The sequence below is a fragment of the Centruroides sculpturatus genome, unplaced genomic scaffold (genome assembly GCF_000671375.1).
Source record: "Centruroides sculpturatus isolate CEXI.00-Female unplaced genomic scaffold, Cexi_2.0 scaffold1680, whole genome shotgun sequence".
Lineage (NCBI taxonomy): Eukaryota > Metazoa > Arthropoda > Arachnida > Scorpiones > Buthidae > Centruroides > Centruroides sculpturatus.
The window spans coordinates 121,627-134,967 of NW_019385913.1; the positions used below are offsets into that span (position 1 = coordinate 121,627).

The 13,341-nt window shown below is 32.2% G+C and overlaps 1 protein-coding gene across 1 annotated transcript in view; it reads right to left on the reverse strand.

The window, feature by feature from the left end:
- The window catches only part of LOC111612543 (multiple epidermal growth factor-like domains protein 8), a 136,763-nt gene that overhangs the window by 110,221 nt on the left and 13,201 nt on the right, over positions 1 to 13,341 (reverse strand). Inside the window, exons 2-3 of the mRNA XM_023353773.1 lie at positions 10,490 to 10,653; positions 1,979 to 3,140 (exon numbers count right to left, since the gene is read on the reverse strand). Coding sequence (XP_023209541.1) covers positions 1,979 to 3,140; positions 10,490 to 10,653 — 1,326 coding nt within the window. The remainder of the gene's footprint in view (positions 1 to 1,978; positions 3,141 to 10,489; positions 10,654 to 13,341) is intronic.

A 13,341-nucleotide genomic window follows, 5' to 3' on the forward strand; every position in this document is an offset into this window, starting at 1 on the left:
ATTAAACGTAAAAAATACTTAAAACTGAAAAAAAACGAAAGAAATGCATTTATTTTGAAGAAAAAGCTTCAAATTTTATTTTCCTTTGTCTCGTCTTTCTGTGAAATATAACACAGATGAGTCATTGTTTACACAGCTGGATGACCTTGAACACAGCTGGAGTCGGATTTCCCGGGACATTCTCATATACGTCTCGGGAGGACAAGGGTTTAAAGTAGGGTGAATATGACCGACATGTATATTTTAAAATATTTTTAAAAAATTAAAATTTTCATTGCAATTTCTGACCCCCCGGCTTAATTAAACTTATCTATAATATAATCGAGACGGGTTGATGATAATAATAATAAGCGCAGAGCCCAAACGGTTAGGAGTTGAAAGTTGAAATTTGGTACATAGATAGGGTACGTCACGAAAACACACACTAAGAAGGGATTTTTCGAAATTCCTCCCGGGGGGGAGAAAGACAGGATTAAGGCTTAACACTTCCATCAACAATGGAAGTGTTAAGTAATAATGGCGGTATTACGTAACAATGGAAGTGTTAAGTAACAATGAAAGTTTTAAGTAACAATGGAAGTGTTACGTAACAATGGTATTGTTAAGAGAAAGAGACGTGCAAGATTTACAGGCGCAGATGCAGTTCTTTTGTTTTTGCGGGAAATCGAACATATTTTTAGAACCATCTAAAAGTTCTTTAATTAGTCTGGAAACAAGGGGACTCAATTCTTGCATTCTGTGAAAACGGGTAAGGTTGACTGTAACGTAATAATCTTTATCTTAGTTATCGTTACTTTTGCCCGAGCAATGCCGGGCCCACCTGCTAGTATATAATAAAATCTATTAATTAAAAAAATTAAAAAACTATTGGAGGTCGTTTTTGACATCAGAAAGCAGCTTTAAATAACTTTACTGAAGGAAAATCAGTGCACTACAACTTTAGAACGATTTTGATTAATTTTGATAAAAAACTCCCATTAAAAAATCATTAAAAGGCAATTAAGCCTTAATCGAGCCTTATCAAAGGCTCATTAAAATTGCGATAAAATTTTTTCGCGTGGGCAAAAATTTTGAAAAAATTTGGGGACCTAAAAAAACATTTCAAAAATTCAAAAAAAAAATTTGGGGGGGCCAAACGCCCGCGTTTTTCGTAACGCTAAGTAACTTGCCCGAGGTATCTCGGGTTATGGGCTTAAGGGTTGAAATTTTTCTCCATTGCGTGTCTCTTCGCATTGAATTTTCGTCGATGTTAAGTTTAACTAAAACTTTCTAAAATAATAATCATGACTATTGTATAGTTAAAAATTATTTTTTTATTTTGTACAAACAAAATAAATATATTGAAAAATATAAAAACCAAAAAAATATACTTTAGAAGTTGATCTAGTATCAAAAACATTGATTCAGCACCACACACAGTCCTAGGAAAAACACTACACAAAAGTGCCAGTGCTGCCAGCTAAAACACAAACACCAACAAAAGAAATATTGAGTAGCCCAAGATATAGCCAAAGATTGCAGCGCCACAGCACTAGCAAAAATTTAAATTAGCTGACTGGAATGCTTTCAGATAACCGACTTTCGGATAAACGACGCTCTACTGTATTTTCTTTAACAATTAATTAATAACTAGTTTTGTTAGATCTGATTAATTTTATTTTATTTAGTTGCAGTTTAGTCAACAGGCCATAACCCTGGGTTTCAGCATGCTGGTCTCCTCCAGTTTTATGCAGCATGCTTGTCAATCTACAAAAATATAATAATAATAATAATAATAATCCTCATAATATAATATAGTGAAAAAACTGTACTTAAACATGTATTGTTCCTAAAATATCTATGTAATAATTTTATAAATTATTAATATACATATTTAATTAATGCACTTCATTGTGCTGAAGAAACAAAGAAAACAGGAAAAGACACTTTCAAATTTGTAAAGAAAATTATTAATAATATAAAATATAAAACTTCATACTTGGTTTCTTCATGCCCAACACATGGAAATCAACCCATTTGTGACATCCCAGATGATATAAATATATTTCGTTATCATAGCATATCTCTTGATGGGAATGACGATGTGTGTATCCACCATAGATTACTAAATAATCTCCAACAACAGCTGCACTATGAAAGGCTCTTTCTAAAGGTATAGATGTTCCACTTTTTGGATAAGCTATTTGAGTCCAATACTGTTTATCAACATGGAATGCATGAATTTGATTACTCAAACGACTAAATCTAGCATAGTCAACCATGATACCTCCATAAATAAAAAGTGACTTGGTGGCAGCATGATAAACTGCTGAATGTCCAACTATTCTTCTTTCTAATTCTTTTCCTCCCAAAGGTTCTATTTTTTCCCATTGTGCACCTTCATTTAGATTGATTCTATACATACCAGAAGAAAATGATCCATCTTCTAAACTACCACCAAAGAGATACAACCATTTTCCTTCTACTAAAGTAAGGGAATGTTTAGTTAAAGCTGGAGGTCTAATATTGCTGTGCTTTGCTTCTAATTGCCATTCTTCTTTCGCAACATTATATAACCACAATTCATCAGAAAGAAGTCCATTTTCTAGTTCTCCACCATAAAGTACAAAGTTTTTAGCATAACATGCAATAGCATGACCCCAACGAGGTGATGGTCCAAATACAGTTGAGATCTTTTGCCATTTACTTTCATTAAAATTATATGATAATAAATCACCTAAAACAGATCCAAAAGTAAAACCACCGAATAAATAAAATTTGTCAACGTGTGCTAAATAAACACCCGCCAAACCAGCTCGTGGAGATAAATCAGTCTTTTCACGAGTCAATAAATGCCAAGTATTTCCACCATTTAAATTTGATTCAGGTAAACTGCACGATTCTCCTGAATATCCTGGTTTACAAATACATTTTGGAGGATCCATATATCTATCACATTCACCAGTTTCTTCATTAATTCCACAATCATTTGGACAAAGTGATATGTCACAGGCTTCGCCAGTCCAAAGCTGCTCACAGTGACAAATATTACCAACACATTTACCTCTTTGACTACAATTTAAAGGACAATCAGTTATGTTAAACATTGCTTTAAATCCTTTCCTGATGTAATTTGTGTCACTATACAGAAGAATTAGCATCTGTAAAAGAAAATAAATGATAAATTTTTTTATTATGTTGATTAGTTTAAATTTCTCAAGCAATTCAAACTAATGTTAAACATCACATAATATTAATGAAAAATGTTAATATTTCATTAGAATTATAAAAATAAAGATTTTCTATACACTTATGTACAGTACCTCCATGAAAAATTAAAAATATTTTCATTTTTATACATAGAAGCTATCATTTATCATTTTCTATGAAATGTTTTGTTTAGTAACAAATTGATGATAAAGTTTAATCTTGGTTCTGAAATCCATTTTAATTGTAAATCATACTAAAATTATTCTTCTACAATAATTCTTATTTAAATGTAAATTTATTAATCATCAATTCTTTGCCACCATTTCAGAAAAAATAAACAAGAGAATTATCAAAAACAGAGACAAAAAAATCCAGCAACAAGTTGCATAAGTTTACTTGCAAAAAAATTTTAAATCATGGTGGTGCCATCTGTTATGATATTTTATTTTAAAAACTTTCTATATTATTAATTATTATAACATGGCAAAAAGTTTAATTTTTGAGTGTAGAGACAAGTTTTACAAAAAATTACAAATATTTATAATGAGTAAAATCTTCATTAAATCCAACCCACTCAAGATATGACAATTGACTAATACACAAACCTGCCTGCAAAATTTCAGAAATTTTCAATGAAAGGCACAGAAATTATTAAGCTTAAAAGTGGATGAACAAAATCATGTCCCCATACACATACATAGTAAAAACTCCCAAGTTTTTTACATTACTTGATGTTTTGAGGTCCTGAGTCCAAAAATGTAAAAATCTTGGGGGGGATAATTTTTTACCCAGTTGCCATATTTTCCATCTGTTATATATAACAACCAAGAAACTAAAAATACTCAAATAAGAAGTGTCAAAAATATAACTCATCAGTTATATTCCAGATATATAAGCCATTGTCGTGTCTGTAACAGTATCCATTGCCTAAAACGCCTAGCAATGATTTTAAATTAACAATACATTATTTTTATTTGTAATAGGAATTTATTATTGATATGAAATTATTACTTATACCACAGAATGGTATAAATAATTATTATATGCCTTGATTAACCTTATGCCGCATGTTTACAACATCCCGTGACTCAGTGAACATCGCACATTGACTCATGGGAAATTTGTTGAAAAAATAGCAGATACATTTAAAATCAAGGTTTACAAGCAAAGGTAAATAAACAAATTAAACTATTTTAAAGTATTTATAGAATGTTTAATAGATAGAAATCTAGATCCGTATGACGCGATTGGGACTTTAATTAATAACAGAGCTGTAGAGCATATTGAAAGGAATAAAAAGTCAAAGGAACCGTGCTTCATGGGAATTTGTAAAGAATGCCCACTATGGAGCCTCCCAGGCTACTAGTACTCCAGATTTTTGTCACAAAGTCATTAACAGTATTATTTAATTAATAGAAACAGAAAATTGCAACAATTAAAATGAATATGGAAATGCATCAATTCAAAACCTATATTTCTATAAAATCAGAATATAAGTTAAACTTCTCTATGGGGAACTGTAATATTAATGTGTAATATTCTCTGAAAAACTGGTAGTGAAAGGATGGAGGAAAAGAGGAAGACTCTCTTCCTCCTTCCAAGGCTGCATTGGAAAGATTAGGTGGAGGAAGACTTGAATCAGAGGGGACTTAAGAGAGAAGATGCCCTTGATAGGAAGAAATAGAGGAAACATATTAGAGAAGGAAATGCCGACCCATATAAACATAGAAAAAGATGAAGATAAAGAAAAAAGAATTCTCTATAAGTCAAATTCAACAGGTTTGTGAAGTTTCTCTGGTTATTCAAAAATCCAGTTACAACTGATCAAATATCAGAAGATTTAAAATCTTTATTTTTTCTTTTCAGAATAAGAACATGACATGCATTTCAAATCAAAGTTTAATTAACAATCCCTCTTCAGTGTTAAATGCATTTTCACTCTCAAATCATACAAATGTAGGTGGTATTAGACAATAAAATTATAAACCATTACATTTTTGCAGGTTTTAATTTCAATTCTTCTATAACCACAGAATTATTAGTAGTATTATACACTCCATGACAATTAAAACATTACTACATCTCCATAGGTGAAAAATATAACAAAAACAGACAAACAAGTACAAAATTACAATGCATGATGAACTATTATAAAAAGAAAAATCTGAAATGCATATGTCATGTTCTTTTTCTGAAAAGAAAAAATAAATTTAGTTGATCAGTTGTAACTGGATTTTTTGAATAACTGGAAAAAACCTCACAAGCACATTGAATCTGGATTATAGAGGATATTATACATCTGAATAGAAGAATGAATATATATTTATATATATATGAGGATTTAGTATGTAACTACAGTTATTAGAAATGGTAATATTGACTGACTTGTCAATAGTAAATTAGTAAATTGCTGTTGTGTTCCTTTTATAACAAAAAGAACACAACAGCAATCAAATTCCAATGTATGTGACTAGTACAATACAAAAGAAAAATACAATGAAATTTTTTTAAGTTATTAATTAATAGCTAAAGATGGATGTCAATAATGATAAAGTTAATAGTTTCTTTTATTGGATAATCTCAGCAGGAACCAACTGTTATCAGTTTATCATATTTAGAACTGTTTTATAAAATTGTTTTTAATTAAATAATTAAGAATAAACAAAACTGTCTTTCAGCGTTAAAGGTGTTTAGTTGTAAAAATATTTTAATTACAAACAAGTGCTTTTAAAATTTCAAAATGTCATCTTCAGATTGAGAATATACCATTCACATTAGTTTGTAAAGTACATTAACAGATTCCAAATGCACCATTTAAATCATAATGCATAGTTTTTACATAAAATTGAACATACATGACATAAATGTTATAATTTTAACTTGTTAACATATTTTTAACATATCAATCTTCAAATGGGAGGAGTAAATCTATACTAATATTATAAAGAGGTTATGTATGTATGTATGTATGTAAGTTTCTTTGCAGCAGGTAATCTCCGAAACTACTCATCCAATTTCAAAAATTCTTTCACCAATATTTAGAATGGAACCTCAGGGTGGACATAGGCTGTATATTATTCCGTTAAACATTCATATAAATTAAATGATATTATCTATGGTTAAGACTTTTTTGTCCAACAGATGGTGCTACGAGTACGACGCCCTAAATTTGCTTTTCTGTGAGGCATTACGCTTTTCTGTGAAAATGAACTAAAGCGGATCATCATCTATCTATCTATATAAATAAAAATGTAATGTTCGTTTGTTCCTACCGATTCCTTTGAAATTTTGACACAGCGCTGCATTCGAATACGCATGTGTTTTTATATACTGTAATATACGTGTCGAAATTCCTCCCACTGAAGGGAGATGGTTAGGATTAAGGCTTATGGTAAAGAACTCTGCTTCTATTTATACTATTTTAGATGCGGGTTTTTGCGTNAATTTTGACACAGCGCTGCATTCGAATACGCATGTGTTTTTATATACTGTAATATACGTGTCGAAATTCCTCCCACTGAAGGGAGATGGTTAGGATTAAGGCTTATGGTAAAGAACTCTGCTTCTATTTATACTATTTTAGATGCGGGTTTTTGCGTTTTTGATTGCATTTTAATAGGGTACGTCAACAGAATGTACACTAAGAAGGGATTTTTCAATATTCCCCCGTGGGGGAGAGGAACAGAATTAAGACTTACAGAACTTGGCTTACAGAATTAAGGCCCGTGAAGAACTTGGCTTCTATTATATTATTTTAGATGTGGGTTTTTGCATGTTTGATTGCGTTTTAATAGGGTATGTCAACAGAATGTACACTAAAAAGAAATTTTTCAAAAAATTTCCCCCCCACGGGGGAAGTGTTATACATTTATGATAGATACATTTTGAGCCACAACAACGCGTGGCGGGGTCTGCTAGTATACAATAATTTTAAAATGAAAATAATAAAAACAAAAAATATAACATTCCTAAATTTGACTTGTCTTCACAGATCATACCAGTAACTTCTTTTCAGCCACCCAGATCATAAATGCTGCTATTTTCAGTTTTCTTTTCAGGGCATATTTATAACCTTTGTCTGCCTCATTGGTGTGGGAGAAGCTATATCTGGTAGCTACAGCAGTATTCAATGTGGGAACTCTAGGGCCAAGTGGCAGTGGCGTATGGTTGTGTTTGATTTAGCTCCAACTTTAGAGTTTTACATCTGCGTTTTTCGAGACTAATCGTAAGCTTTATATTACCATCTCGTTACTGAAGGTCTATTGTGTATTTTAACATTTAACTTGTAAACATCAATCAATTATTTCGTGTGTAACAGCTGTTTCTCGGGCGTGACCATGTGGCTTCGTTCAGGTCATGATTGTTAATCAACTGTTTGTTTTAAAAATTTTTGGCTTATGTCACTCATTAGCAGGTATATTAATGTAACTGTACTTGGTTCTCGGACCTGTCCTCTGAAATATGGTTTTTGATGGTGTCCTAAGGTTGTTTAATGCACACAGCGTTGCGTTTATTGCTTACGTTGATGATCTGGTTTTATTAATATCTGGTAAATCGAGGAGTGAGCTGGAGTCCCTTGGTGAAAAGTGGGTGGTGTTATTTAATAAATGGCTTGTGGCTAATAAGTTGGAACTGTTGATTGATAAGATGGTGGCAATTTTATTAAAAGGTAAATTAAGTAAGGAACGGCTGCCAAGAGTCAGGCTTGGTAATATGGTTATTAAGGTTGCCGACTTGGTTAAGTATCTTGGTATTTATTTTGGGGTCGGTATGAGCATTACGCCACACATCACGTATATCACTGACAAGTGTATTAAGGTATTTGATATGTTAAAACATAGTATTAAGAAAGAATTGGGCTCCAGTTTCATGACTCTGTGTATTTTATATCAAGGTTTATTTTTAAATAGTATTATGTATGGTATTTTAGCATGGCGAGACCTCCTGAAGGGGTATCACAGGGTTAAGTTAGAAAAAGCCCAAAGGAGTGTCTTATTGGTTTTAACAAAAGGGTATAATACTGTTTCAATGGGTTGCCCTTCAGGTAATCGCTGGTGTGTTACCTATCGATTTAGAGATAGAGAAAAGGTATTTTAGTACCCTAACTAAGAAACATATGATTTTTAATTATAATGGTGTGATGCATGACAACAATGATGGTGGTATTAATAAGATTAATGAGGTGGTTAATGTATTAAATGGCTTGTGGCAAGACAGGTGGAATAGGTCTGGTAAAGGAAGGATTACCTACGGGTTCTTTCCTTGTATTAATAATAGGTTAAAGGCTAAGTGGGTAGGGCCTAACTATTGGTCCACTCAAATTTTGAGTAGGCATGATGATTTTAGATATAAGTTAAGGTCGTTCCACCTTGTCGATGATGGTTATTGTGAGTGCAGTGCCATCGACACCCTCCAACATTTTATGTTTGAATGTGTTTTATATTATGGTGATATAGAGGAGCTAAAGGGTATTCTAAATACAGTAGACCCCCTATAACACTGTTGATAATTCCATTTTATATGAATTCCATATTGTACGAGTCACTTAGATTTTACAAATACGTGTGCCGGGCTGTGAACGGCTCACGTATTTGTAAAATCTTGTGTCTCTTAGTCAGAATTTCAGCCAAAATTAGTATTACGTATTTGCCAGGTTCACACTAGCTTTTTGATCTTCAGGTAAATTGGTGTTACGTTGGCAATTGTTAGCAGTGCATCCATGGGTGCAGTGTGTTAGGCACTGCATATCCTTAATGCCATATCCCTTTGCATAGAGAGTAATTTCCTTCTATTGTGCACCAACCTTGCCTTCTCTCCCCAAATCTGAGTTGAATATAGCAGTGCTGGCTCAATAGCACCTTTATAAATGAGATTGGTGTTCCTACTGCCAATCCCCGAAGTGTTGCGGGCTATATGATGAATGGTGTTGACACGTTGGCGCACCTTCTTACATAGTATAAGCATTCTAAGACATCTAATGCTTACTTCTTACATAGAAGCAAGCATTAGATGTCATCTCATATTAAATTTAATAATTATAATTAAATTAATATTTATTAAATAATTTTAAAAATTCTGGAGAAAAGAATCAGCCCAGAGCAGGACTTGATCTTGGAACTGCCACTTATCATGTGGATGCATTGCCAGTTATGCTACCAGGACCTCCATCTGATCCTTTACTTCCAGGCATATTTAATTTAGATATAAGCATACTAATTACTCAAGGCACCAACTGGGAATGACTTGGAGTCCATGGCCTATAATCACCCACTATGGCATGCAACTATCACTTCACCCAGCATGGCATATATACATATATAAACAAATGTTGTATGGACACAAACAACTCCCAGATCAGACGGAGGGCTAGGTACCAAAACTGGCAATGCATTTGCATAAGCAGCAGTTGTGGGTTAGAGACCCAGTCTGGGCTAATTCTTTTCTTCCAGTATTTTTTAAATTATTTAATGAAAGTTTGTGACTTTTCTACGAGAAGTTTGCATCACGCCAATTGAGAATCATTGCTTTATATTATACGTATTGAAAGTTTGTGACTTTTCTACGAGAAGTTTGCATCACGCCAATTGAGAATCATTGCTTTATATTATACGTATTTGATAAATTAATATTTAGATAATTGTGGCTATAATATATTTCTGTGTTTATTTTTATTATTTATCATTGAAACATTTCTAGTGATTTTGTTTAAANACAGAGTTGTTTACAAACAGATTTTATTTTAAACAATTTATATGATTCATATTTGTTCTAAAATATTTTATGCTAATTTATTTCAATGTATTCATAATTACCTTATTAACATCCATATTCACAACTAAGAATCCAGAGTTGAAGTTATAAGTTAATCATTCACTTCACTTTTAGTATGATTATGGTTAACTTCTAACCCTAACTCTTAGCGGCCGGATGGCCGAGCGGCCAAGGTGGCAGCCTACCACTCTGGGGACCTGGGCTCAAATCCAAATGGGTCGAATATGTCGGGCCCTGTCCCTCACCACCTGGCAGCCCCATTGTGGGCCTGGCCGAATCCATAATGGATTTGCAAAAAGAGGATGTCTTAGTGCCCACAGGGTGGAAAGAGTTAAAAAAAAAAAAAAAAAAACCTTAACTCTTGATCCTTAGTTGTGAACACAGCTGTATGTCTTATAAACTATGATAATCATGAAAAATCTTACACTTTCTGTTTTAGCCAATTAATTTTTTGTGTTTATTGAAATTGTATATTTATTTTTGTTTTTATTTGTAAATCAAACACTTAAATTTAAAAAATACTACTTACAGCCCCGGAATTAGCAGTTATAGGTGGAGGAAGAGTACTACCACTAAAACTTCCCAATAAAGGACTTGTATAGGAGTCACCATTATAAACAAACACATGATCATATGAACACTCAGTTTCCATCTCCAAGAAAGTTAATGTGATATATTGGTGGGTATTATTGGCTAAAAACATAAAAAAATCCAAAATTAATTAAAAACATTTAAATTTTAATAATATGTTGTAAAACAATAAAAAAGTGATGATTATTAATCTTCAGTTAATGAACTACAGAAATCATTTAAAATTAAAAAGTAATCTATTATATTAATAAATTGTGACTTAATATAAGTAATTATTATTTACATATTTTAAGAGAGTCTTTATAATAGTAAGTATTTTTATTTCAAATTTAAATGACTACCATTATTTAAATGAATTTTTTCATTACTATTTGTCATTTCTGCCATAACAATGACAACAAAAATGATATATGATTATTTATTGACTCAATCTGTGGCAAAAATTACAAAATCACTTTGTCATGAGAATGTTTCTGCAATGATGTAAGAATGAAGCAAAGAAAAAAAGAAAGCAGCTAATATAAAATAATTTTCCTATAATAGACATTTTGACTACATTAAATATGACTTAAATAATCAAAGTATCATAATATAAATGGAGCATACAACATTTTAAATATATATAAGAGAAAAATTGGAATCACAATACCAAGGAAAAAATTATAGAATCAGTCAACTTAAATAATTAATACAATACTTTGATGCTCCACATCAAGCTTTTATGGCTGCTTAGTTCTTCAAGGCATGAGTGAAAAATAATATTTGCTATCAATTATTTTCTGGCTTTTCAGAACAGCAGCAAGGTGATCTAATTTGCAACATGGAACTTTGTCCTACACCAATTTCTTTAATTTTCACTGGGTTGAAATCTGGGTTGTTTGCTGTCAGTCCATTATGTTGATGTGCTGTTCACAAAGAAAATTCTTAACATTTTGAGTCTCAATGACAAGATGCATTTTCATCTTAAAAAATGACTTCATTATAACCAAGCATTTTTCAATGAATGGAAAAGAAAATTCTTCAAAACTGTGATGAGATGTGAAAAACTTCAAAACATCTTATCATTCACAGTTGATGTAATAATGACCAACTAATCTGATCCTTTATCTGACAAGCAACTCCAACTAATAATTGAGTTTGGAAATGTACTCATTTCTTTTTAGGCAGTTATCCTTAAAGGCTTCATTAGAACAATGCCAGACAAAAATTTCAACACTCTTCATATCCTATGCAAATTCATGACTCATCACTGAATATCACTTTTGTCTAGTCATCTACAGTCTATTAACACTTTTCTTTGACCCACTATAACCTTATTTCCTTGTGTTTTGGTGTCAATCATAATTTTTTTGTTTTGTTCTTCTATAAGAAAACCTCATTTTTTTCAAACAATTTACTGTTTTGTCACAGACACTACCACATGCTTCTTTCAATCTCCTATTTATCACTTTTGTTGTACATTTTCTATATTCAAGATATACTGCTTTTACTTTCCTGTTCTGACGCTTTGATGGCTTCTGTGGTCAACCAGACAACATCACTATAACCTGATACATTATAAAACTACAAGCCAATAAATGCAGTATGTCATTGAGCTAGAAGATGGCTATAATACTAATAAATTATGAAACAATTTGGTACTAGAGGGAGGCATTAGGCGCCATCTGGGCTAATTATTTTCTTCCAGTAGTCCTAAATTATTTAAATATTTAATTAAAAATTGTAATTATTAAATTTATTAAGAGATGGTGCCTAAGGCCTCCCTCTAGTACCAAATTGTTTCATAATTTATTAGTGTTATAGCCATCTTCTAGTCCAATGACACACGACATTGGTTGGCTTATAGGTCAACCAGTATATTTTCCTTTTATAATATTCCCATTTTTTTACATTTGCACTAAATTTTACAAACAGTTGACTGAGAACCATGTAAAAATCTGTTGCGAAATGAAGTCTTTCTTAAACTGCCTTCTTTAAGAGCTTTTACAATCTGTTCCAAGTTTGTTCCAGGATTTACATGAAAAATCAGGAGTTTATACAATTCCATTGTGGCATTCGTTTTCAGGTGATACAACGATGTACATTGAGACCACTGCTAGAATGTTGCAATTCCATGTTGCGGAGCATCGAGATTAAGGGTGCACCGATTAATCGGTAAGTAATTGGTAATCGGCCGTATCGGCCACTTAGCCGATTAATCGGTATCGGCCATTCCCACCGATTAATCAGTTTCGATAATCGGTAATCGGCCGTATCGGCCACTTAGCCGATTAATCGGTATCGGCCATTCCTCCTGATTAATCGGTTTCGATAATCGGCCAATTTTACATTTTCGTATTTTTGTTAGAATGTTACGTACAATGTTAGTAATAAAAACTAATAAATTTCTGTTATATATTTATTATTTATTACACGACAAACTGTATACAGTCGACCTCCTATAACATGGTAGATACGTTCCATTCTTTATGAATCTATTTTGTAGGAGTCCTTGCCAATCACAGCCCGACACGTGTGAAGTTTACGGACTACGGCTATTTGAAAGGTTTTCTTCCATAAAATTAATTGATTCCTAGACTAATTCGACTCAACATTTCCAAAATACGTATATTTTTTTTTTGGAATAATCCGTATAAACTACGCTATAAACAAAAAATTGTAGGATTACTTACCGAGTGTCACCATTCGACATCGCCATTGCTGAACATTGTTTTCGTCGCGGAACAGCTCAGCAAAGAGCGGCCGATTTCTAACAACTTATTTTTCTGTGAAAACTTCGTAGAACTTCGG